Below are 23,460 nucleotides of genomic sequence, written 5' to 3' on the forward strand. Positions count from 1 at the left end.
TTTACTGGCTCTTTAATTGTAAATGTAAAGTAGATTTATTAGTGAATGCTATAAATTTACTCTCCTAAAACCATTCATACAGCCAGTTTTGTATTTTACTGTAATATTTAAAATTTTTACATTTATTCAATTTGTCAGGTGGCACTGCTGGAGCTGAATGCAACCAAACGCAACACTGTTTACCATTTGTGCATTGGTATTTGACACTATCCAAGCATTGGAACATTTTTCATCACTCTTGCATCAGTGTGCTTTGAATAAAAAAATAATGTTTGTCTTTTCCCCTGCTTGTGTCCTGAGCCTCAAGAATGTGAAATAGGTAAAGTGTGTTTTCTGACCAAATATATTGTGCCTTAAAGTATCTGTGACTGTGTGTTCTGGAGTGAAGGCGTCACTGATGAGAAGTAGAATGTGGGTTCAGATGACTTTGGCTGTCTATGGATGCCATGAAGAAGTGTGTTTATGTGCTTATGCATTTGGGTGTGTGCGTGTGTGTGTGTGTGTGTGTGTGTGTATGTGCATGTGGTGGATGGTGGCCAGGATACATGTAGCTGCTGTCTGTGTTTGTGTAGCAGAGGGCCAAGAGGAGCATGTCTGCATCGTGGCCACAACCTTCAGTGCCCTGCCCATGTCCAGCCACCTTAGCTCAGCTGCAGAAGTACAGGAAAACCACTGCAGGAATAACAAGTCCAAGATGTTGGATAAAAACAAGTCTCTATCCAAAAAAGTCAAGAATCAACATGAAGAATGTCAATGTTTGCACAGAGAGAGGGGAAAAAAGACATCTTAAAATATACATTTATTCAGAGCCTGCCCAAGATCAAACAGCAAAATTGATCTGCTCTTCCTTCAACCCTTGCTCAATTCCCCTTCTCTCCACATATCGACTTTCTGCACAGGACATCGCCATTAAGACTCAGACCTGGCTTACTGTCACCTCTCTTCAGGGCAGAACCATGACCACTATGGAGTAGGGCTCGTTTGACTGCCCTGGGCAAAGCTCTGGTGTGCACAGAGCCCCATTCACATGCACACAGACACACACACACAAAACCAAAACTAGACCCTCTTGTTTCTGTTTCCCAGGGGCCCCTTCAGACCACAAACTATAGTCTAATCAAGACTATGAATGTAAGCCAAGCTAATGCTGCAATTCTCCTGTATCCTCTTGCATTGATCGAACAGGAAATGACATTACTCACTGAAACCCATCAAATTTAATTAATCTTAAATCTGCACATTTACATTCCTCCTTTTCTGACACCTTTTATAAATAGGAAATTGCAATACAATATATTATATATTATAAAAATAACTTTGAATTATTTCAGGTACCTTCCAAAATAAAAAAAATTAACAAGTAAGAAGCAAATTATTAATAATTCATACAGCGACAACATTGACAATATTGAGAAAAAGAAACACACAACCAAATAATAATAATAATAATAATAAATTAAAAATAAATGGAAAAATGTGAAAGGAGAAAGTTTATGATTTTGTTAATGATGTAATTTTTTGTTGATGAAAAGGCAAATGGTAGTCTGTCTTATTTTGTGGTGTAGTTCGAAGCACAAATGAGTGTGTACAACAGCAGCAATATTGTATTTGTGTTTGATAAAAAATAAACTACATGGGGATTTTAATGAGGTATCGTGTCAGGCAGTGCAAAGGTGTGGCTCATGAAGGTATTTAAGAGTTTTCGGACAATAGAGGAGCTCTATTTCTCAGAGAAGTCATTCAAATGCTAACACACAACAGAATAAATCTTTTCAAAAGTACCTTGAGAAAAGCAGTGATCCATCTTGTAACAAAACGTTTTGAGAGGATGAGTTATATGTATGTGTGTGTAGGTGCCACAATTATTCACAAGATCCAACAACTTTGTGATGGGCAGCCAAGAATATATTATTTAAATTTGGCCACTGATTGTAGATGATCAGGTGTTGCGGCTATCCAATTTGATACCATAAGTGAGGAAATGCTGTTGTGGCTGGTCAGACAGTGGGTTCGATCCAGTGGTGCAGCTATGGATGCAACAGCTCCCATGGAGGCAGAACTCAAATTGGTCAGGGGAGGAGGATCAATACCACCAGGAACAGATAGAGAGAATGATGGGCATCCCAGGCATCTCACTGAAGGAAATTGCATTAGAAACTCAGACACAGTCATTCATGGTGAAAAAAGTAGTGGGGCGGGGGGGTAGCCAGAGGGAGTTTTTTTTTTTTTTTTTTTTTTTTACCATAAGTTAACTCTTAAATATATGAACCCACTGTTCTAGGAACAATGGGCAATTTTTATAGTTATCATCATTTTTTATCAATTTTGGGGGCATTATTTGGGTGTAAAGTGTTACATGCTGAAATTATTTAGTATGTTAATATCGATGTAACAAATATGTTGACAAGAGTGAAAAATCCCAAAGTCATAGAATCCCTCAAAAACTTTAATATTAGGTAATAGAAAAAAATTTATAATAGCTTCCGGATGACGATTTTAAAATAAAAAAAATATTAAAATGTAAAAGACAAAATGTCTTCTTTCCAAATGCAGATCTCAAAAAGTACTGAAGAAAAAAAAAAAAACAGGGTTAGGGTTGTGTTCTGTGTGTTCACATTGACGTTTACAAGTAGGCCTGCCTCAAATTTGTACTTAATGCTTAAGTAAATGTTACTTTCCAAAACTGGCAAGAAGATTATAATATCCTCTCAGTCCAGTCAGACTGGTATGTGCAATATTTGCTACAAGTGAGAAAAATTATCCAGAACAAAGTGTGTGTGCTTTTGTGTGTGTCGTCCGATCCCTTGAGTTAAAGCACCAAACTCATCACTGTTGTAATGTTTTGGTTTTTTTTGTTTGTTTGTTTATTTGTTTCAAAGTCTGCTAGTGATCATGATCTCTGCTTCTGTACTGCCATGTTGGGTTACCACCTCCAGCCTCAGTGATGTGACAGCGTAGATGTAGGTGACCAGTAGGTGGGCCCTGTGAGAGCCAGACCAGAGATCAACCAGTCACTGTCCCTACGCGGCAGCCCTGCAGCGGGTCACCTGCTGCCCGCCTTTCCCTCGTTATTTATCTCTCCCTGACAGTTCATTCCTCTTCCTGTCAAAGCCCCTCCTCTTCCATCTCCCCATTTTCTCCTCACCTCTGCTGTGTTTGGCACCAGTCCTCTGATCCTTTCGCCAATACTGGCTAACCAGGCCAAGGCGTGCTGAGTCGACCCCTTCCCATCACCCCCATCCGAGTCATATGACATCCAGCTTCAGGGGCCTCCCTAACGATGAGGGCCGGCCCATAGACCTGTAAGTGAAAGCCCACAGTGTGTGAGTTGCTCTGGCCGGCTGGCAGGGCTCCTCTCAGTGGTCCACCAGAGGGGTAATTACCTCCCCAAGTTGGGCTTGGAACTGGACTTCTTGCCCCCTTGAGTCTCTGTGGACTGGCCGGGACGCAGCACCTCCTTTCATTAGCGGCGCAGCTTATGGAGGGAGAGGCTCAAAAACAGACAAAGTGAAGGCCCTCCTTTGGCTGGTGATAAATTAGTTAGTCTCACAGATGGGGGTGGGTTAGAGAATGACATTCAGAGGACATGAAGGATGAGGAAGTCACAAATACAGTGCAGGAGAGGTGGGATTTTCCAGATAAAAATATCTTAAGCTTAAGGTAAAGCAGAGAAAAGAAACAAGTGCTGCTTTTCTAGCAATGCAGTGTGGGCTCTGTTCCGGTATTAGCTGGGGAGGCCAGATCAAGGACAGAGCCCAAAGTGTGAGAGAGTGGTGGGTATTAACATCAATGAAGTGCACAGTAATCACAGGAAGATAATTGCTATCATCTTTGCTAGGTCACTTAGACATGATTATCCCAGAGCCAGTACAGGTCTCTGAGCCTTCCCTTACCTCCCAGTGATCCCAGTCACTACAAAGTGACATGGTAAGGAGAAAAAGGAGCCAAGTGAACATGTAATTAGCAAGTAGTTTCAAGTGCTCTTTGATTTATAATTCAGCATAGCGAGAACCCCTGCAACCCAAGGCTACTGCTCCTCTGCAGTAGCTGTGCGACTGGGAGAGGCTGCAGTAAGGGGGTGGGGGGGTGGGGGTGCTGACTAATTTGAGCTCTGTTTAAGGTCGGCTTAAAGAGGGAAGGAGACGTGAGGTACATACCTGAACCTGGCCAGGTATTAGATCACAGAATAGGGCAAATCGAGTTTTAAGGAAGAACTGTGATCTTATAGGCATCTCTCGCTCTCTCTCAATGATTAAATGAAATGATGGTCAGAGTTGTAAATGACTTTGAAACTGAATCTTAGTCAGAAAAGTTTGATTTGATGAAATCTCCTCATCTGTGACCCTAGCAGTCAAAACTGCAATAAAGTGCATGATAAGAGCTGGCAACAAATCCTGATAACATTTTACAGTTTTCAGGCCAAACTTGCACTTGAAGTTTTTTTTCTGTGGGAATTAAGTAACATTATTCCTACTCTAACTGCATCCTTGACAAGGGAGGTTTTTCTATCAGCAGTGGCCTGGTTTTTCCTCCACTCAGCTTGGTACATACAGGATTCTTTTTGCTTCCCCATGGGTCCAATGATCCCCTGATCATCCTATATTCTGACGCCCTAAAAAAGCTAATGTGCTGATTTTACGTTTTCAACCTTCCGTGATCCCCCAGAATCCCCTCTGTTCCCTCTGGTTCTGCTTTCACACTCAAGTGAGGATCCGTTTCCACTTTGATCACAGTCCCCCGTTAAAGGTTTAAAACGTCTCAATTCCTGATGATTGTTGGGGCCTCTGTGGTTTACTTTAAGAATTTCCCCATGCCCCCTGTCCAAATTCACCAATCCTAAATGAGGTACCCTCTCTCCCAGCTTCCCATCCCAGCGCTGCTTTCAAGTTCCCCCGATTGGGTGCCGCAACTGTAAGCCCCAGATTTTGTCTCCTCCATCTTTGTCAAGCCCATTTGCCAAATACAAAAAAGGCCCAATAAGCTAGGTCTTCATTGCTGCTCTCCAAAGTAATCCCCAGATCTCCCACTCTCTCAAAAATCAATGCAAAGGTTGAGATGAGGTGAAACTCCCTTCTTAACTCATCAGGCTGGGGAGTGATAAAGTCTTAGGATGACTTCTTTGTAATCATTGTGGCTCCATGATGAAACTAATTGTCGTATTTCATGCAGCTTGTTTTCTTCTCTTTTGACACATCTTTTGTGTCCTTTATCAACACACATAGAAGAAAGGTATAACTGAAGTACATGTTTTGCTGAAAGGTTGCCATCAAACTGTTATTTGAAGTTGAATAGAACAATTTTAGACAAAGATACAAAAGAAGGACTCCAGACAGACAAACAAGCAAACAAATAAACAAACAAAAAACATTCTCAGAACAGCACAGTCAAGGGGCATCGTTTTTGTGACAGCAAAAAAAAAACATCTCAAAGGAGCCCTCTTTCCCACCTGCTCTCATTTATCAACTAACTTTTTGTAAGATAGTCATTTACATTTTCTCACTGCAATTTCATGCAAGGCAGGTGTTTTAGACAGACAGTGCTACAGATGCAATATGTATGTGGACTCAAGAAGCACTTCATGGATTAGACTGTATATAGACCTGTAAACTAAAGGTATTGGTCAACAAGGTGTAACTGCACAGAATCCTAGAGAAGGCAGAAAGATTTGTTTATTGTTCTTTGATTATCATAGCTCCTTCTTGTTTTTTCTGAATCACATTACATTATGAATTTTGATTAATTTTTGTAGCCACCTGGGGGCAGTGTAACAAGCCATGAACATAATATTGACATAGAAAGGTTTTTTGTATTTGTTTGTTTTTACATACCCAGCAGATACAGAGCAACATTATCATTAATTTGAAGAAATATTTCTGGCAACTTTCACATTCACATATCCTTCTATGTCGTGGTTAAATGCTCCTCTACATTGATCAGTTGCCATCTTTGTCTATCTCCCTGAAAATGATGCTGATGATCGCTGTAACATATATCTAAGCCAAAAAACACACTTTAAACCTTTGTAGAAGAGTACCAGTACTGACCATGAAGTGACCATGTTGTTCTCCATTTCCCTCACTTACTATTCTCTCACCCCTCTGCTCTCAGCTGGGTAACCCCAAAAACGCATGTTTGAGAAAAGCTGTTGGAGTTGAGCATGAACTGAGAGTTCATCCTCTCTGGATTTGTCAATTAATGAATCAAAAAGTCAGTCAAAGCATGTAAAATACTTATTAACATAAAGATAATGATGTGAGCAGCGTCGATGTACTGTTACATACTCCACAAGTAACTTTTCAATATTATCTCAGACATAACAGTTAGTCTATTGTGATTAAACCAATTCAAACTGATGCCTCTGCATCATTAAAGGTCTGGTTGAAAAAGAGGGCTATAGCTGGGGCAGCAGTAAATCTGCCAGCCAGCCTTGGCTAATGTCAGCCTGATGAAGGCTCCAAACCAGTGGGGTGGGATGTTCCACTACAACCCTCTGCCCTATGGTCTACCGTCATAATTAATATGTTGTTGTATCAAAGTTGAAGCATTTGCCTCCGAAATGTCCCGCGCCCAGCCCCCTTATTAAAGACCTGACCTCCAAGCAGCTGAAGGTTGCTCTGCAAACTTGGCACACCCTCGAGTGAAAACATCTGCTTTCCTCACAGGCAGGACTGCCATGGACCCCATGTCTCAGCTGGTTCCCACAGCCCAGCGAGAGAGCCCTTCCCCTGTCCTCACTTGCTGACCCCCACATTTATAACCCCACCCCCACCACCACCAAGACCTCCTCAAGCCTTTGGGCTCAGGCCTGGTCCTCTCCATCACCTCACCCCCTTCCCCTGTCCTCATGTAGTACCGTGCCAGTGTGGTCACTCCACTGCTGAGAGGACTGCTCCTGTCTTGTTATCCCCACATCACAGCCTGTCGGGAGGAAGGGAGGGATGGGTATGTATGGAGGGAGAGGAGGCGGAAGCATCTGCGCCGCTCCCACAAAGCGGCGACTGTTGGAACACTGACAGAAGCATCTGTCATCCTCTGCCTTCACACACTCACCCGCTGTCCGAGGGCCTGACTCTTCCTGTCTTCCTCCTTTGTTCCCTCCCACTTTCCCTCCTCCTCCCTGCCTCTGAGTTTTCTTGGTGTTTGTGTGAAGCTCTTTTATGCCTCTTTTAGTGATCTCATCCACTCTTTTGATGAATCAGAGTTATCAATGCCGGGATGCAGAGGCAAATATGCAGCTTTCTATTAAATACACATTCTGGTAACTGCAATGAAAAGATGCTTTTGGATGGGCATTAATTTATGTTGAACGAATTGTTGCAAAAGTTAATTTTTTATCTGACATATTTGATGAAAATCATCTCTAAACATCATGTTCAGCATAATATTTATGCTCCACTTTGCCATGTTCTTGCCAAATGTAGCCAAATTTATTAACAAATATTGCTATGGTGTTAATGAATGTACTGACCTGTCTTGTGACTACTTTATCATTCTCCAGTGGCACACCAGTCCATTCCCCTACCATGCTGAAGTGCTGCCAGCAGTAAGGGAAAAGATGCCAATCCATGTGTATGACACACACATTTAAAACACACACACACACACACACATACATACATAAGCTGAAGGACACCATCGCTCATTCAAGTGCGGGGAAGGTGCCCTTCAGATGATGCTTCATTGGAGTGTGTAAAAAGTGCAGATCAATGACTCTGCACAAAATTGGAGGAACTCGGAGAAGCCAACATAAATTTTCATCATTATTCACTTTTAGACTGAGAAATGGCAGAAGATGTTTTTAGGATTATCGTTTATTTTTTTCCGCATTAAAGTTTTTTCTCTTATTCTAAAAGGTATTTTATGGAGAGTGAATGTAGCATCCTGTACAGACTTTGAAGCAGCTTTGAGGACCTTGTGAACTGAAACTAAATAAATAAAATGTACTTAGCTTGACTATCAGATTGTTTCTCAATCATCTCATCTGTATGTTGTCAAACTGCAATGCCATCACTTTCAAATTAAAATACTCAAATTTACACATCTGGCATGAGCAAATGTTTGTTTTAAATTTGGATAGTAAAGAAATAAATCAGAACAGCTGTTCCTGCACATCATTTCACAATTGTAGTTTACCATCCACCCAAAAAAGTGTTTGTAAAATTATGTTTAGTATTAGTTACTTTCCATTTTTGATGCAACCTTTCTGTAACTTAAAATAAAAGTTAATAAATAATAATAATATAATAATATAATAGCCTATATTTATGACATTCCTCTAAAACTTCCACCTGTTGTTATTGTTTAATGGTGACATCAGAGCTCACCTACCTGTGTGTTCCTGTGCTGCTCCAGGATTTGTTGGTGCAGCAGCTCGTTAACTTGACAAACCGAAATGTTTTGGATGTTGTAAAGCAAATGACTGCCCTGTATTTGTGAACCCTGACTGCTCCTTCTCTGGGTGGCCTCATTGCCATTTTGGCTGAGGTGCAGCATCAAAGCAGGGAGGTGATTTTAAATGGCACTGGTTGTATATAAAGTAACCTCTCTCAGCATGTGAGCGAGGACATTGCAAATTAGAGAGGCAGGTTAACAAATGAGTGAGGAAGGATAGCGGGGCTTTGTGGCCCTCAGAGACAGAGTGGGCTGGGATGTTCTGCCAACATATTGTCTGCCATGGTGAAGGATACACACTTACACTCATCCCCACACACACACACACACACACGTTGCCATCTCTCTATAAATCCGTCTCTGGCCTTCATTATTGCTGCGTGCCTGAGCAGGAACCCCAAGAAGCTGGCTGGGGTCCAACACTAAGGTCTCTCACCTTGCAGGCTGGGCAGGGGGCCTGGTAGCTCCTGTGAGTTATTCCTGGGCATATACCTGGTTCCACTGCTCTCTTCTTCTTTTGTCTCATACACCCTCCTCTGGCCAACCTTGGTCTCTTCTTCTCCCTTAACCCCCTCAATGGGACCTTGTGGCTGATGAGCCTGTCCTTCAACTCTCAGCATCTGCCATTTTATCTTGAATAAATTCACATGGACACACACACACACACACAAAGACATGAATGTGTTTAGCCTTGATTGTGTATATTTGTGTGATCACAAATGTTAAGTTCACCTTCATGTACTTCCACCAGCTGCATTCTTTCATGACCATTAGGCACTTCAGAGCCTGGTGACCGACTTAAGTAAAGATATTTCTTCTTGAACTCTTACTCCTTCAGTTTTTTTGGACTAATAACTCTCAGAGAAACAATCGAACAGTATGTTAGTATATATAATAATTGCTCAATAATTTAAACTCTTCTCTTTCCCGTGTTTGTATTGCTGTACAGTTAATATCTCTGTTACTGTTACTGTAAGCTCAGTTTGTTAAATACATTGTTCTTTTCCCTGTCTCTGGGACCAAAGTCCTTTAAAATTAAAAGCTAATACACATCTGAAGCCTCCCATGTCCCAACGCACGTGTTCATGTTAGGCCTTATCCTGCCACTAGAGGTCATTGGATTCCAACCAATTGGATTTATATGCTGCTATGAAGCAGCCATTTCATACAAAGCTCCGGTATTGGTTTCGCCGTGAGCAAGTGCCGTGACACACACCACGCCCCCATAGAAGAGCACACAATAAGCCCAAACAGAGAAGTGTGGAGAGTAAAGAGGTGCTGCATAAACCTTGTCAGGAAATTGATTCAATAAAAACAGTTCTTAATAATAATAATAATATAAAAATGCGTGCGTTTCCATATGGTCAGCTTGTGGATTCTCTTAGCGTCAGAAAATGTATCAGTTCTGACTCCAGTTCATGTCCAAGTGAGTCAGTGAAGCTGTTTTACAAGATGTCTAAAGTTACATCATGGTAATTACTATTTTGTAATAGAAATAAAAATTAAGTGCATAAAAATTTAATGAAAAGCAATTTTTGCACGTATTCATGGGCAATTATATTCAATCACATTTTTCATTTTTCTGACAGAGATAAATCGTCACTACAGCCTAAAATCTCACCCCTGAATAGAAAAAACAACAGAAGATAAGGTTTCGTCCAGAGGTGACAGCCTCAGCATCAGTACCAGGTCCAACAGCAGCTGCAGAGGTCCCCCTCTAATCCCATTTCCAGCTACCAAACTGTGACTTTTATACTGGACAGAAATGACATAAACTACTAAAGGTGAATTTCTTTTTAAATTGAATGGTTTTTTGTCTGTTTATTTTTGCTTCTCTTAACCATTTTCTACGGCCACGACATTTCTGTGTGGCTGATAAGTGCGCACGCGTGGAAGTTGACGCCCACTTTTTTCCCACCCAGAACAAACGCCTCCATAGACGATCTAGTAAGATGCTCAGCGCGGTTTCACTTTCACAAATACCTGTCAATGTAAATATCTTACTAAAACTCAAATCCCCCTTAGATCCAAAAAAGACATATTTGCGCATAAACTAGTTTCAGATTCGTATTAGAAAAAATAAAAAAAACAAAGAATAACACAAAATAACAACATCAATGGAAATGCCTCACCCTCTATTTTAGCTTGTAATGGTTTAGTCCGTCGACGTCCTGAGCGGGAGCGGAAAACGTGCACCCGACTGTGCGGAAAAGGAGCTGTGTGTGTGTTTTCCTGGTAAAGGCTGTAGTAGCCCCATCATCTACACACTATTCTATCAACCACACACAGCTCCTACAACCACACACAGATTCACCGATAGCATCGAGCTTGGAGCCTCACTGCTGCTCGTCCGTCAGGTGAGCGAAAGTAGCTCAGCTGTGTCTCCGGAAGCTTTTAAACAGCAGCGAGCTAACAGCTAAAGGTCTCTGTGAGGTTAACTCACTAACTAGATTTTTTTAGCTCATGCTGAGTGTCAGTAATGCAGCCGGTGGATTTGTGTTTTATGATACGACACACTGCTGTCATGTTTGAATGTGCCGTGGAGGTGGTGGAGGCTCGGGGGCAGACAGTGGATGCGCCCCCCCTTCCCCAACACACACACACACACACACACACACACACACACACACACACACACACACTCACACTCACTCACACTCTCTCTCTCTCTCTCTCTCTCTCTTCTCCAAAAGCAGATACGCCGCAGGGTAAGGTGGTCTCACTACCGAGTCCTTTATGTTTCAGCTTGCTAACAGCTCCAGCATGGCCAGAGACTGGAAGCCTGGTGATCTGATCTTTGCCAAGATGAAGGGATATCCTCACTGGCCCGCTCGGGTAAGTCTGCTGCCTCATTAGCAGGTAAAGGCCACAGACCACAGAAAGACCGATGTTCTCACAGCACATCCCGGTAACTCTGCAGAGATGGGCCACAACATGGGCTCCTGAGTCATGAATAGATGTAGTCGATTACCCCCCACACACAAAAAAAAAAATCGAAAAAATTTCATATTCTGCATTACTGTTATTATTATTTTTTATTTTATTTTATTTTTGTTAATGATTCACAATTAATTGATCAATATTTGCAATCCAGTGATTAAGTGACCTTTCAATACACTTTTCAATTAGTTTTTTTTTTTATTTACATTACACCAAATAATGCCATTCACCCCACAGACACAAACACAAACACATTTGTTCAGCTCTTATTTATTTATGGATGTAAGAAAATGCATGCTTCTTTCTCATCTCTCAATCTTGACAGATTGATGAAGTCCCGGACGGTGCTGTGAAGCCATCCAACATCAAGTTTCCCATCTTCTTCTTTGGCACCCATGAAACGTTAGTAACAGACCAGTGACTATTTTGCTAGTTCTTAGGTTTTACATTTTACACACTTATGTGAAGTATTAGGTTAATGTTACTCTAATCGGAGTGGTTAGTTTAGACAGGCATAGAAAATTTGTGTTGCTACTTAAGAAAATTCATTGATTCATCTTCAACTGTTTCTCTGTTTCCGGGTTGTGGAGAGCTGGAGCCAATCCCAGCTCACGCTGGGTGAGGGTGGGGTACACCCTCGACAGGTCTCTAATGATTCAGAGAGTATTAAATGGCCAAGCAACCGTAAAATGATCTTCTTTCCCCACAGAGCATTCCTTGGTCCCAAAGATATCTTTCCATATATGCCCAACAAAGAGAAGTATGCCAAGCCCAATAAGAGGAAAGGCTTCAACGAAGGATTGTGGGAGATTGAGAACAACCCAAAAGTTGAACTCACTGCACCCAAGGTACGTTTTCTTCAACTTGCTTCCACCGAAAACGGTTTATTGGCTTTGTTCTTTGCACAGTGGAGGCCTTCTCCCTTTTCGTCAAATTATTATCATTATGCCACAGTTTGGGTTGAAATTACTGAACAAAAGTTTAACATCTGTTCATACATTGTCCAAAACACTCTGTATACTTTCTACTAACCTTATTACCTGTGCATTGCTGATTTGTAGCTTCCTGTCTTTCAAGGTAGGGTTTTTTTTGTTTGTTTGTTTGTTTGTTTGTTTGTTTTTTCATCTCATTTTATATATAATTTTTTGGTTAATTATTATCCTTGAAGCCAGTTCATCCAGAATCCTTCTCTGAAAAAGATTCAGACAGCAACCCAGAAGGAGAGGAAGATGTGGATGACAAGGGGATAAGATCCAAAGTAAGTGTTTGCTTTTCAGAGCTGCATAAGAACATATGTAAACAGTCACTTCACTGCATTGACATGCTACTGGTTTGTACTTGTGCTGTCAGCTTCTTCCTTCTTTTGCTTTGTTTCTGATCTTCTTCTAATGTGTGCCACATCCGATTGGCTCATGCTGAAGTACATATGACAGCAGGCAATAGTTTACCTATTGTATCAATACATTGACAGGCTTGCATGCTAAGAGTAGTGTGTGCAATAGAAGGATACTCGCTAACTTTTCTCCCTTTCAAGACTGGCTTACGCCACCACACTGCGTACTATGCTGTGTCTTGGATGCATTCAGGTTCCGGGAATTGAGACTGAGCAGGAGAATGAGAATGAGGAGGAGGAGGAGGAGGAGGAGGAGGAGGAGGAGGAGGAGGAGGAGGAAGGGTCACTGATCTCTGAGCAGGGTCTTCAGGACCAGGATGTACGTACTTTGCATGCTGGGGTACCATAAAGCGGTGCAGGTTGTCTCATCCCCCTCCCCTTGGAAAGCATGCAACACTTGGTTTTTCAATTGGGTGGTTTCTTTGTTTGACTTAGAGCTCATGATGGCAGCCACAAAGTGTTGCCGGTGCCTGATGTTTTGATTGAAGTGCTTGGCCTGGGCTCGCTATATTCATGCCACAGAGGTGATAGCATATCTGCAAACAGATTGAATTTTTATCCGAAATCTTTGCATTTCCATAGGAATAATTGAGATTAAATAATAACAGGTACGCGTGCTCACCCACTGAAACTGGTGCTAACGTTGTGGAACATGAAAATTCTGATTATAACAGTTTTTTTTCCTCTTCTCTTTATAATCCTGACTACATGTGTTAGTTCTTTCCATTTCCTGCTTCTCCCTGTCTCTGTACCACCTAATCCTACTGTTTGCAATTAGTTGATGTGATTTTTATTTTTGCATGGCTTTCTGTGTGCTTTGGAAAAAAGGTAAGGTATGACTCAGTACATTTCTTCATGCAGTTTAAAGTTTGTTTAACTTGCATACTAATTCAATGTAATGCCAGGCAAATAAACTTTAGCTTATTAAAACATGGGTACATTTAATACTACATGAAGTGTAATGCCACAGTTGTACATTAGATGCAGAGTTCCTGCCCCAGAAGCAAATCTGTGTTTTCATTTTCTTTTTTTCAATCATGGGAATTTATGAAGAATGAGCAAATAAAGGATACTTGTTGTCAACATTTGTATCTCACTTTCATTTTGTTAAGCAGCTGTAACTCTAGTTCAAGGGGGTGTTTAAGATTATAGCAAAATTAACAGAATTGTCACATTTTAGGGTGCTGCTCAGAAAGAGTCCCCAGATGTTCTTAAACCCAAGAGAGGAAGAAAGAAAAAGGTTGGTAGTATTTATTAACAGGTTTACCAGTGAAAGTTTAATGTATGTAATGTATTTGTAGAAAGGTTTTCATATGACAGGCCTATTGAACATTTCATATTTCATAAAGATGACTCTTTTTTTCATTGATCTCCAGAGCGATACTGACCAGGAGAATGAAAAAGATGATGCTCCGGCTAGCCCTGTCAGCCCCTCAGGTTTGCTCTGGCTTTGGCTTTGGCTTTTGCTTTAACTGTGAGCAAATTTGAGCAACTATTTTTCACACATCTGAATTTTTGATGTGTGTTGGCTTAATTAGGTGGAGATGGTCCCAAACGAAGAGGCAGGAAGCCCAAAAGTGAGAAGATGATTCTGCTGCAGCAGCAAGACCAGCAAGGCTCAGGCGGTGAAATGTAACCACATCAATATTAACACAAAACACATAATTTGTTAGTGAAAGGAACAATCAATATAAATGTAATTATAATTTTTTGTTTTATGTTCGTCAACTTGACATTGTAAAAAGCAGGTAGCATCTGATTCTGAGGAGGCCAATAGATGTAACGACTGAAACAAAACCTTAAAATTCAGATATAAACTAAGTTTCCCTTCATAAACTCTTAAAACTTCATAAAATGCCTACAATTTAGGGAAACTGCTGAGTCAGAGAGGAAGAGAAAGAGAGCACCAGAGGACAAGTCTAAGAATGGAGAGGAGGAGACGAGAAAGAAGAGGGAGGACAGCAAAGGAAAGGATGCAGAGGTGAAGGAGCCTGAAGCCAAAAGGAAGAAGCAGACCAAAGATGACAGCTCCTCTGGCTCTGACGATGATGAGGCAAGTGTCCATTCAACTCAAGTCCCCTGACAGTTTGTGTTCAAACAATTTTCCAAATTAGATTTCTTCTCATTTCAGAAAAATAAAGGCAGAAAGAAACAGCAAAGCTCAGAAAATGACAAAGATGTTCGGCGGCGGAAAGCAGATGAATTAAGAGAGTAAGTGTTGGTTAATATATAAAAAGAAACCTGGAACAAAAGTAAATGGTGCTTATTTTAACAGCCAGAGTATATAATTTTCAATCGCGTCAAGAGAAAACTCTAGCCTTCAAGTAGCAAGAAAATGTTTGTGACAGCTTGGATAGAAAGCTGACAGGAGGCAAAGACCCCATTGGTGCTGCCGTGGGCTAGCAATCCAAGGTAGCAGTGGCAAGGCGTAACAGCCTTGTCACAACCAGCACGAGCTACAAGTTAGATAAGGAAGATACCCCAAGGGTCAGCAAGAGCAGGGGTGGAAGATGACTCACAGGCAGACTACATGGTAACGGACACTGGAACGGATAAGACTACGAGTTGTAGGATAGGGGCACAGACCTATTATCTAGGACTAGAAGTGGGCAGAATAGTTTGAAAGGCATAGTGAGTGTGGCTGGAGAGAATAAAAATGGTAGATTAGAGGGAAAGATGCTCAAGGTTTGTCCTTGTGGTTGGCAGAAAGTAACAAGTAACAAGTAACAAGTAACCAATCAGTTAGAGGCCTTAGAGTGCATCAGGGAAGAATGAGATGTGTGGGAAAGGAAGGGCAGTGTAGCCACGTCAATCATAACTTTTTAAGAAGTCAATTGAGTAAGTCGGATGAAATCCAGCGACAAGTAGAAAAACCACAGTTCGAAGGATATCAACAACACAGCCACAGAGGTGGAGGAGGAGGTTATAAGAAGGGATGCAGCTGATATTGAGGTGAATAGGCCAGTCAGAGAGAGAAATATGGAGCAGAAAGCTAGAGTTAAATGGCCTAGGGCAAATAGTAGCAAGGAATGGGAGACAGTCAACAGGGACTTGTCAATAATTCTGAGTAGACTAGGAGGAGACGCAAGTGATAGATTAGAGAAAATGGGAGACATAATTTACTTCTATGGTGTTGAAAGATTTGGGGTGCAAGATAGAAAGACGGTTGAAAGAGTACAGGTAGCTAAGTCTAGACGGCAAAGAGAAATTGAGAAATTAGTCAAAGAAAGAAGACAAATAAGAAAGCAATGGAAAAAAGCTACAGAGGAATAGAGAGAGGGAATTAATGTGTTGCAAGAGGGGTTGAGAAGTAGGCTAGCTGTACTCAGAAGGGCCGAACATCTTAGGAAAAACAGAAAAAAGAAAGAATATGTAAGAACAGCATTTTACAGGGACCCATTCAAGTTTGCTAAAGGATTGTTTGACCAGGAAAAAGGAGGGCAGCTTAAAGCGACAAAGATAGAAGTAGAAGAGTACCTAAGAAATACATATTCAGATTCTGAGCAGAATAGAGTAGTAGGACTTCCACCTGACATGTCACCATTAGGGGAGATAGATCAAGAAATGGATGTTAGACCACCTAGGTGGAAGGAGGTAGAGGAGGTAGTCAGGCGTGCGAAGGCTTCTTCGGCCCCAGGGCCAAATGGAGTCTCCTACTGGGTCTATAAAAGCGCACCTGATATCCTAAAGTTTTTGTGGAGGCAATCAAGAATAGTTTGGAAGAAACAGTCTATTCCCATAGCATGGCGTAGGGCAGGAGGTGTTCTTATTCCTAAGGAGAAGGAGTCTTCAGAGCTGAGTCAGTTCCGTATGATCTCAGTCCTGAAAGTAGAGGGGAAGATTTTCTTTAGTGTAGTTGCATGGAGATTAGCTAGTTATTTAGAAAGGAATAGCTTAATAGATACTGCAGTACAGAAGGCAGGAATACCAGGTTTTGCAGGGTGTTTAGAGCACACTAGCATGATTTGGCATCAGATTCAGGCAGCCAAGATTGAGACAAGAGATTTGCATGTGATATTCTTGGACTTAGCAAATGCATTTGGGTCAGTGCCGCATAGCTTTATTTGGGAGGTGTTTGATTATTTTAGAGTGCCTGGAGCAGCTGTCAAATTAGTAAGAAGATATTTCCAGGATATCAGACTGTATAAGTACAGCAGGCTTTACAACAGGTTGGCAGAGGCTAGAAATAGGTATTATGGCAGGGTGTGCGATTTCTCCATTAGCATTCGCAATGGAGGTAATTATTAGAGCTTCTAGGTGGGTTGTAGGTGGAGAGAGGCAGCAGGATGGGATGCGCCTTACACCAATTAGGGCATGGATAATATGACATTGATAACTACAACGGTGCCATGTATGAAAAGAATACTTGAGAGACTTAATAAAAACTTAAAGTGGGCTAGTATGAGAATCAAGCCTAGTAAGTCTAGAAGTATCTCAATAAGTAGAGGAAGATTAAGTGATCGAAAGTTTGTAATAGATGAAGCGGAAATTCCAATAATTAGGAAAAAAACAGTAGAGAGCCTAGGAAGGTGGTACAAGACAGAGTTGTATGACGGAGAACAGGTAGTGCAGTTTAGGAACGATGTTGCTGAGGGTCTGGAGAGAATAGATAAATCAGGACTTCTAGGAAAGTTGAAGCTGTGGTGTTTGCAGTTTGGATTATTTCCCAGGTTGATGTGGCCACTGTCAGTATATGAGATTCCAATATCTGCTGCAGAGAAAATGGAAAGACTAGTAAGCTTTTACATTAGGAAGTGGCTAGGTGTTCCGAAAGGCATACTTCAGCTCCCAGTATCTAGTCTAGTGGAAGAGTTTAAATGTACTAAGGTTAGGACAAAGCTCCTGCCCTGGGAGTAAAGATGCGGTTGTTAGTAAGGTGGTTACAAACCCAACCAAGGGGAGAAAATGGAATCCAAGAATGGCAGTGCAGGAAGCAAAAGCAACTCTTAGGCGTACAGAGATTGTGGGTGATGTACAGATAGGCCGGGGAGACTTGGGGCTTGGCCAGGATGCTGAGCAGCGAGGATGGAAGGTTAGGATGGAAGGGTTAGGGTGGAAGTAGGATTTTGTAGCAAGATCTGCTGTTGCTTTGTTGAATGAGTTAGGAGGAAAAGTCCAGTGAAGGAAATGTCAGATGAGGCAGTAAGATCCAGTCAGTGGATTTGGGTTAGAAGAAGTAATAGTAGCTGGGTGCCCAGCGGGGGGGGCTTTTAAGATAGACAGACTCTAGGGCAAAGCAGAGGAAGAAATCCAGGAAGGGGAAGTGTATTTAAGTGGAGGGTGTGGCCTGTTTGAGCTTCTTTGACCCCATGTGGTTAGTCCAGGTGAGTTGGCCTGGGTTGGTGTGTTGGTTTTGTTTGAGTATAGGACTGTTCAGGTGAGTTTAGTTGCTGAATCTGCTAGTGTATTTTGTATTGCCTCCACCTCCTGCACCCTCTATACCTTCATGCCCCCTACCCGAACCTGGGTCTGTATCCCATCCCTACTTTTATCTCCACCTCATCTATTTCTCCCCCCTCCCCGAACCAGGGTCTGTATCCCCTCCCCGCTTTCACTGGTGCAGTTGATGAGAGGTTAGAGTAGTTGACAGTGGTGCTGTTTGAGATAGTTGTCTTTGTGTGTGGAGTGGTGATGGCTGGCATTAGGGGGTGACTCTGTGATGCCAGTGTTCACAGTCTAGCCTCCTGGAGGTGTTGTGGGCCTAACTAGACGAAACACAGATGAAAGGACGTTCCCACCTGATGACCCCAAAGACATGATAGTTACCACCGCTCACTGGCCTAGTTCGATATTATCTGTAGGGCACATAGAGCAGGGCAAAAGAAGTTTGTTGCTGGGAAGGTAAAAAGGTATTTTAAATATAAAAAGGATTAATTTTACTCATGGATAAATTTCTGATTTCTGTGGTCATTATGTTTCACAGGCTGAACAAAGATGATGGGAAGAAAAATGAAGAGAGAGCAGGCGTTAAGAAGAAAGGTAAGCAATGTAATTTGAATATTCTTTTTTCTTACAGTTGGAAGCTATCAATATCAAAGATGGAAGTTTGGCTCTATTTCTCCTTTTTCAGAGAGATGTCACAGCAACAGGATCCTATAATCATTGAAAACATAAACCAGTGTCAGTCCTTGTAGTTCATTACTCTCCTCTGTAATCTTTCACAATGTCTTTATGTAGCTGTGCTTGTGACAGCTGGATTATCAGTCTGTCCCACTCTTGTAAATGTGATATCTTTGAAACGTGCTGAGAGAAGTTTACCAGATTTGGTGCAAACGTTTACTTATACTTAAGAAAAACTGATGGCATGTTGGTGGTAGCAAACAAAACACAATTTTGGCCTTCGTAAAATATTTTATATATATAGTAATGTCAACTAAAAACCTCTCCATTGTCTTTTTCCTTTGCCTCAGAAATGTCAACTGATTTGAAACTTCAGAGACTGCACAGTGAAATCAAGATTTCCCTGAAAATTGACAACCCTGTAAGTTTCCAGATCATATCATAGCTTTTTCAGAGTCATGTTTGTCTGTTTTTCTTTTTTTGTTTTGTTCTGTTTGTTTTTTTTTTTTTTTGGTATTGCACTGAACCATCACAGTAAAAGGTTCAGATTTGTTAGTGTTTCTCTCTCCCTTTTCCTAGTTATTATTCATCTTAAGTTGATTAGTCTCCTCTGCTTATTTTTGTTGGGGGTGTGTTGTGCTCATTTTCCATCAGTGTCAGGGCAATGTTGTGGTACCAGTGGAGCAGGCCTCTTGGGAGGGGAAACTTGTTTTTCATCTGATCGCGGTTTTGACCAGGTTTTTTTTTTTTTTTTTTTTTTAAACACACACAAATATATACGTATATATATTTAGTTATTGTATTGTTTGACTTTCATGGGATTTTGTTTTTCTTTTTTTATGAAGCATTTCCAGCAGGACAAAATGCCTTATTTATTTTATTGGTTTCTCAATCCCAAAGATTTTTTGCCAATCTTGCTGTGTTGACACCCTCTCCACCTCTCCTGGCCATCTCTCCAGGATGTCAAGAAGTGCCTTGAGGCTTTAGATGAAATTGGATCCCTTCAGGTCACAACTCAGCACCTACAGAAACACAGTGAACTCATCGCCACGCTCAAAAAGGTGCAGTGAATCTCCATAGACAACTTTTTCAAACTGAACAAAATGTAGTCCAAAGTTCTTTTTTTAATGATTAGCATCATTGCATCATTAGTTTTTATGCATTGTTACAGATTCGCAGATTCAAGGCCAGTCAGGACATCATGGACAAGGCCACCATGTTGTATAACAAGTTTAAAAGCATGTTTCTGGTTGGAGAAGGTGACAGTGTCCTCAGCCAGGTACTCAACAAGTCTTTAGTCGAACAGAGGCAGCATGAAGAGGCTAAGAAAGGAGCCCTGAAGAGAGTTGAGCAAGCTAAGGAAAACAGCTCAGGTACTCATTTCGCTTTTGTTTGCACGTGCTGCCTTTATCAGTCAACACATATTCAGTTTTCTGAAATATGTTCCGAAATCTGTGTGCCAATATCCCACACAGGCATAATGATAAGATAAATTACCGCATTGAATAATATGATTAGATTTAACTGCAAAACCATGTCCAATGCACAGATACCTCACTCTGTTTCCCTGGAGCTTCTTGTTTCAAGACAAGATAATCCTTTATTAATCCCTGAGATAGTGAGATGGGGGGAAATTCACGTTACATGTCATACATGGATATTATGTGCTTTAAGTCATCCAAGAGATGATACTTATGGATTAAAATACACAATTTATTAAATTAGTTATTTTAAGTGTAGGCTCCCCCGCCCCCAATAGCTATTACATGCTAAAAAATGCATAAACTGACAAGGCAAAACAACATTAAAATACATCCACGCAATCAAAAAAAAAAGATTTCACCGCATGATGAAGCGAATCAGCATTATTCTTGCCCTAAAAACATCAGTCATGTAGATTTCAGCATTGTTGAACAACCTAAGTTTGGTAATCTACACTAGAAGAAAGAAAGAGGCAACATTCATACTTATAAGAGATTGATAAGCGTGAAGTCAGGAGGTATGAAAGTTGCATAATACTGGATATCTGTTGGTTAGTAGTAAAACCAGCTGAGTGAGACATGACAAGCAGCCAGAGAACAGAGACATTTATTCTACATTTACTTCTAGTCCATTATGCCTCCCCTTTCCGTTAGGACGTCATCTGTGGTTGATATTCATGCTAGAAACACAGACAGCGATCAGAGCTGCCGCCACATCCTTGCTTTGGTGATTATTAATTTCAACTGATGCGCACGCTGTACTTTCACCAAAATTGCAGTCCCTGTGAAAGGTCTCTTTCTGGAGCAAGGCATGCTGAATGGGTGGAAAATCGTGTTAATCCCACTAAGGTCTGAGGCTCAGCATGTGTTGTCACATGCTCTTATGGGTTCGTGCCTCTGCGGTGGTAACTTTGTGCGATCATGCTCTTCTCTGATGGAGTCTCTGTTTTTCTTTGCATTTCCCCAAAGATAAGATGGTGAATGGTGATATTAGCCCAGACATCTCAGATAAGAAGCAGGAGTTGGGGAGAGAGAACCTGTTAGATGACACCCCAGCTGGAGAGAATCACAGGTACTTCACTTAAATGCACATTGTGATGTGATGTGTATGTCAGGGGTTCCCGTCAACATGACCTGAGATGATTCACATACATTAAGTAAGTGTTTGTCGGTATTCTCGGGTATAATCTCTAAAACCCAACAAAGCATTCAGACCTTTGTCTTGCTGTCTGAGCATTTGACTCACTCATGAACTTGTCTTTTCTGATGAGCACAGACAATTAATTGAATAAACAACTAGAAATAATTTATTTAATTTCCTCATGCAGAGTCATGGGCTTATCCACACAACTCACTGAGCTGAATTTGTTACTGAGTTCTTATTTCAACCATCCTCTGAATGACTATGACAAATGCATACTTTTTTGTTTTTTGTTTTTTTTAAGAAAAAATGCTCTAGTTTCTCAAGACGTCCCACGTGGAGGAGGAAATGTATTTTTATTAAACATTTATCAAGGACTATTTTTAGCTGTAAATGAACAGATTCAAGTTAACAAGTGTGGTTTATGCAGGGCTGAAAATAAACTTGATCATGTTGAGTATAGTAAAGGACCTACAGTGGATGTCTATAGGTAGGTACAGTAGGTGAACATGCTATCAGATTGGGGAACACAGCCAGTACATGAATTGCTGGTTTTGCTTGGATGTTTAATTCACAGTAAGAAAAATAACACTTCTCCACTTTTTTTATAATTGTCCTTGATAACTGTTTATCAAAATGTCCTTTTTCTTTAACTGTAGTGTCCCAAAAGCTCAGGAAGAGTCGACCTGAGTGTCCTGCCTGCCTGAGGAAAAGACAGGACATGCACTGCTATACACCTTATTGTTCAAACTGAGGGTGGACTGTTCACCAATTGCGATCTCGCTTCCATCTCATTTTGATGGCTGGCAATGATCACTGGTTTTCAGTATACTGACCGCTTTTGTCAGTTTAACTGTTCAAAGGCTTCAGTACATCAAACCCTGAGATACTGACTGAACGGGCACCATAGTTTATTTTTGTAAGTTGTGTAATCGTGACTTTTCAGACATTTTTTCTTGCTTGTATTGTAACATGTTAAATTTGATTAACAACGTAAAGAGTAAGCACTTGTAGATCTGCAGCACTGTGATTTTAGAGAGCCAGTTAGCACCATTTGGTCCTCAAATGGAGTAGATGATTTTAATTTTACTCATGTTCATTTATCACGCTATCATTTCTGTGCATTTAAACTTCTGCTTTTGACATTTTCAGAATCAGCAATCATACAGTCGGTGTCGCAATAGACACCAGTTCACATGTATTATTAAAAATATTTCATTATTTGCCAAGAAAACGCTTTATTATAAGCCACATGCAAGTGTCTCTTAACTTGTTTTGTTTTGTTTTGTTTTTTTTTGTAGCTGTAAATAAGAGTATTTTTGTGCCTGTCTGACAACCTGTTCCAGCATCCAATAAAAAAGTAGTACACATAGGACACTTTTGGTCTTAAATCATGTGCTCACAGTCAAAAAGATTGTGTGTTTACTCAAACAAGCCTGTCGTTGTGTAGAGCACCTCACAAAGATCTTAATGTCTCTGAGACACAGGAGCGTATAGTTAAGATTCTCCGACAGTGAAGTTTGATTCTGTGGTTCTATTGCCTGTTAAGAGTCGCAGTTATACTATTACTAGACTGTAGCTATATTAGTTGTATTCATAATTAAAGTGATAAATTTGGTATAGTGGGAATGTAGAATGCATGAAGAGACTTGAGATCTTTTGGCTAATTTTGATTGACCAAAGGGAAAGCAGTTTTTCAATTTCTGCAAAAAGTAGACTTGTATACCTTTAGTCCTGGCTTCTTTTCAGTCTCACTCAGCTTCCTACATTAAGGGTTGAGGCTCCTGAGTCGGCCCAAAATTTTCTCCTGATGTTCAAAAAGTTATTTTTCATGGGTGAGAATCTTAGTAATGTCCAAATAAAAGTCTGGGGATGGATGTAAAAATCACACCCAAACAGTCCTGACGAAGCAAAGGGGCTGAGTAGCTGTCTTAATAAACATTAGTCAACATTTTTTCCAAAAGTGAAACTCTCTTGATTTATGTACATCTCGGGCTGTGTTTGGATGTGGGGCACTTTTGTTGAACCTATGATTTCTGTCAGCAATAACCTGG

General features: G+C 40.9%; 1 protein-coding gene and 1 long non-coding RNA gene across 8 annotated transcripts; one reads left to right on the forward strand and one right to left on the reverse strand.

Moving 5' to 3' along the window:
• Positions 1–1,521: 1,521 nt before the first annotated feature.
• On the reverse strand, positions 1,522–3,534 carry LOC115049003 (uncharacterized). The gene is made up of 3 exons (XR_003841102.1): positions 3,384–3,534; positions 3,146–3,300; positions 1,522–2,135 (listed from the first exon to the last, which is right to left on the reverse strand). It is a non-coding gene; the product is annotated as an uncharacterized LOC115049003 (long non-coding RNA).
• Positions 3,535–10,580: 7,046 nt separating this feature from the next.
• On the forward strand, positions 10,581–23,329 carry psip1a (PC4 and SFRS1 interacting protein 1a). 7 transcript variants are annotated; one of them, XR_003841113.1, is made up of 17 exons: positions 10,581–10,748; positions 11,088–11,226; positions 11,657–11,733; positions 12,041–12,179; positions 12,500–12,589; positions 12,918–13,043; positions 13,905–13,964; positions 14,101–14,161; positions 14,263–14,356; positions 14,594–14,777; positions 14,856–14,935; positions 18,648–18,703; positions 19,135–19,205; positions 19,744–19,845; positions 19,956–20,157; positions 21,240–21,337; positions 22,066–23,329. XR_003841113.1 is itself a non-coding variant. In XM_029511268.1 (17 exons), the coding sequence occupies exons 2-17, from the start codon at positions 11,155–11,157 to the stop codon at positions 22,094–22,096; spliced, it is 1,548 nt and encodes a 515-aa protein (XP_029367128.1). In that variant the 5' UTR covers positions 10,581–10,748; positions 11,137–11,154; the 3' UTR covers positions 22,097–23,317. The 7 variants fall into 7 exon arrangements, 6 of the variants coding, with proteins under 6 accessions (XP_029367128.1, XP_029367120.1, XP_029367159.1 ...); XM_029511268.1 differs by having other exon boundaries at positions 11,137–11,226; positions 21,235–21,337; positions 22,066–23,317; XM_029511260.1 differs by having other exon boundaries at positions 11,085–11,226; positions 21,235–21,337; positions 22,066–23,315.
• Positions 23,330–23,460: the final 131 nt, after the last annotated feature.

The sequence above is a fragment of the Echeneis naucrates genome, chromosome 1 (assembly GCF_900963305.1).
Source record: "Echeneis naucrates chromosome 1, fEcheNa1.1, whole genome shotgun sequence".
In the NCBI taxonomy this organism is placed as follows: domain Eukaryota; kingdom Metazoa; phylum Chordata; class Actinopteri; order Carangiformes; family Echeneidae; genus Echeneis; species Echeneis naucrates.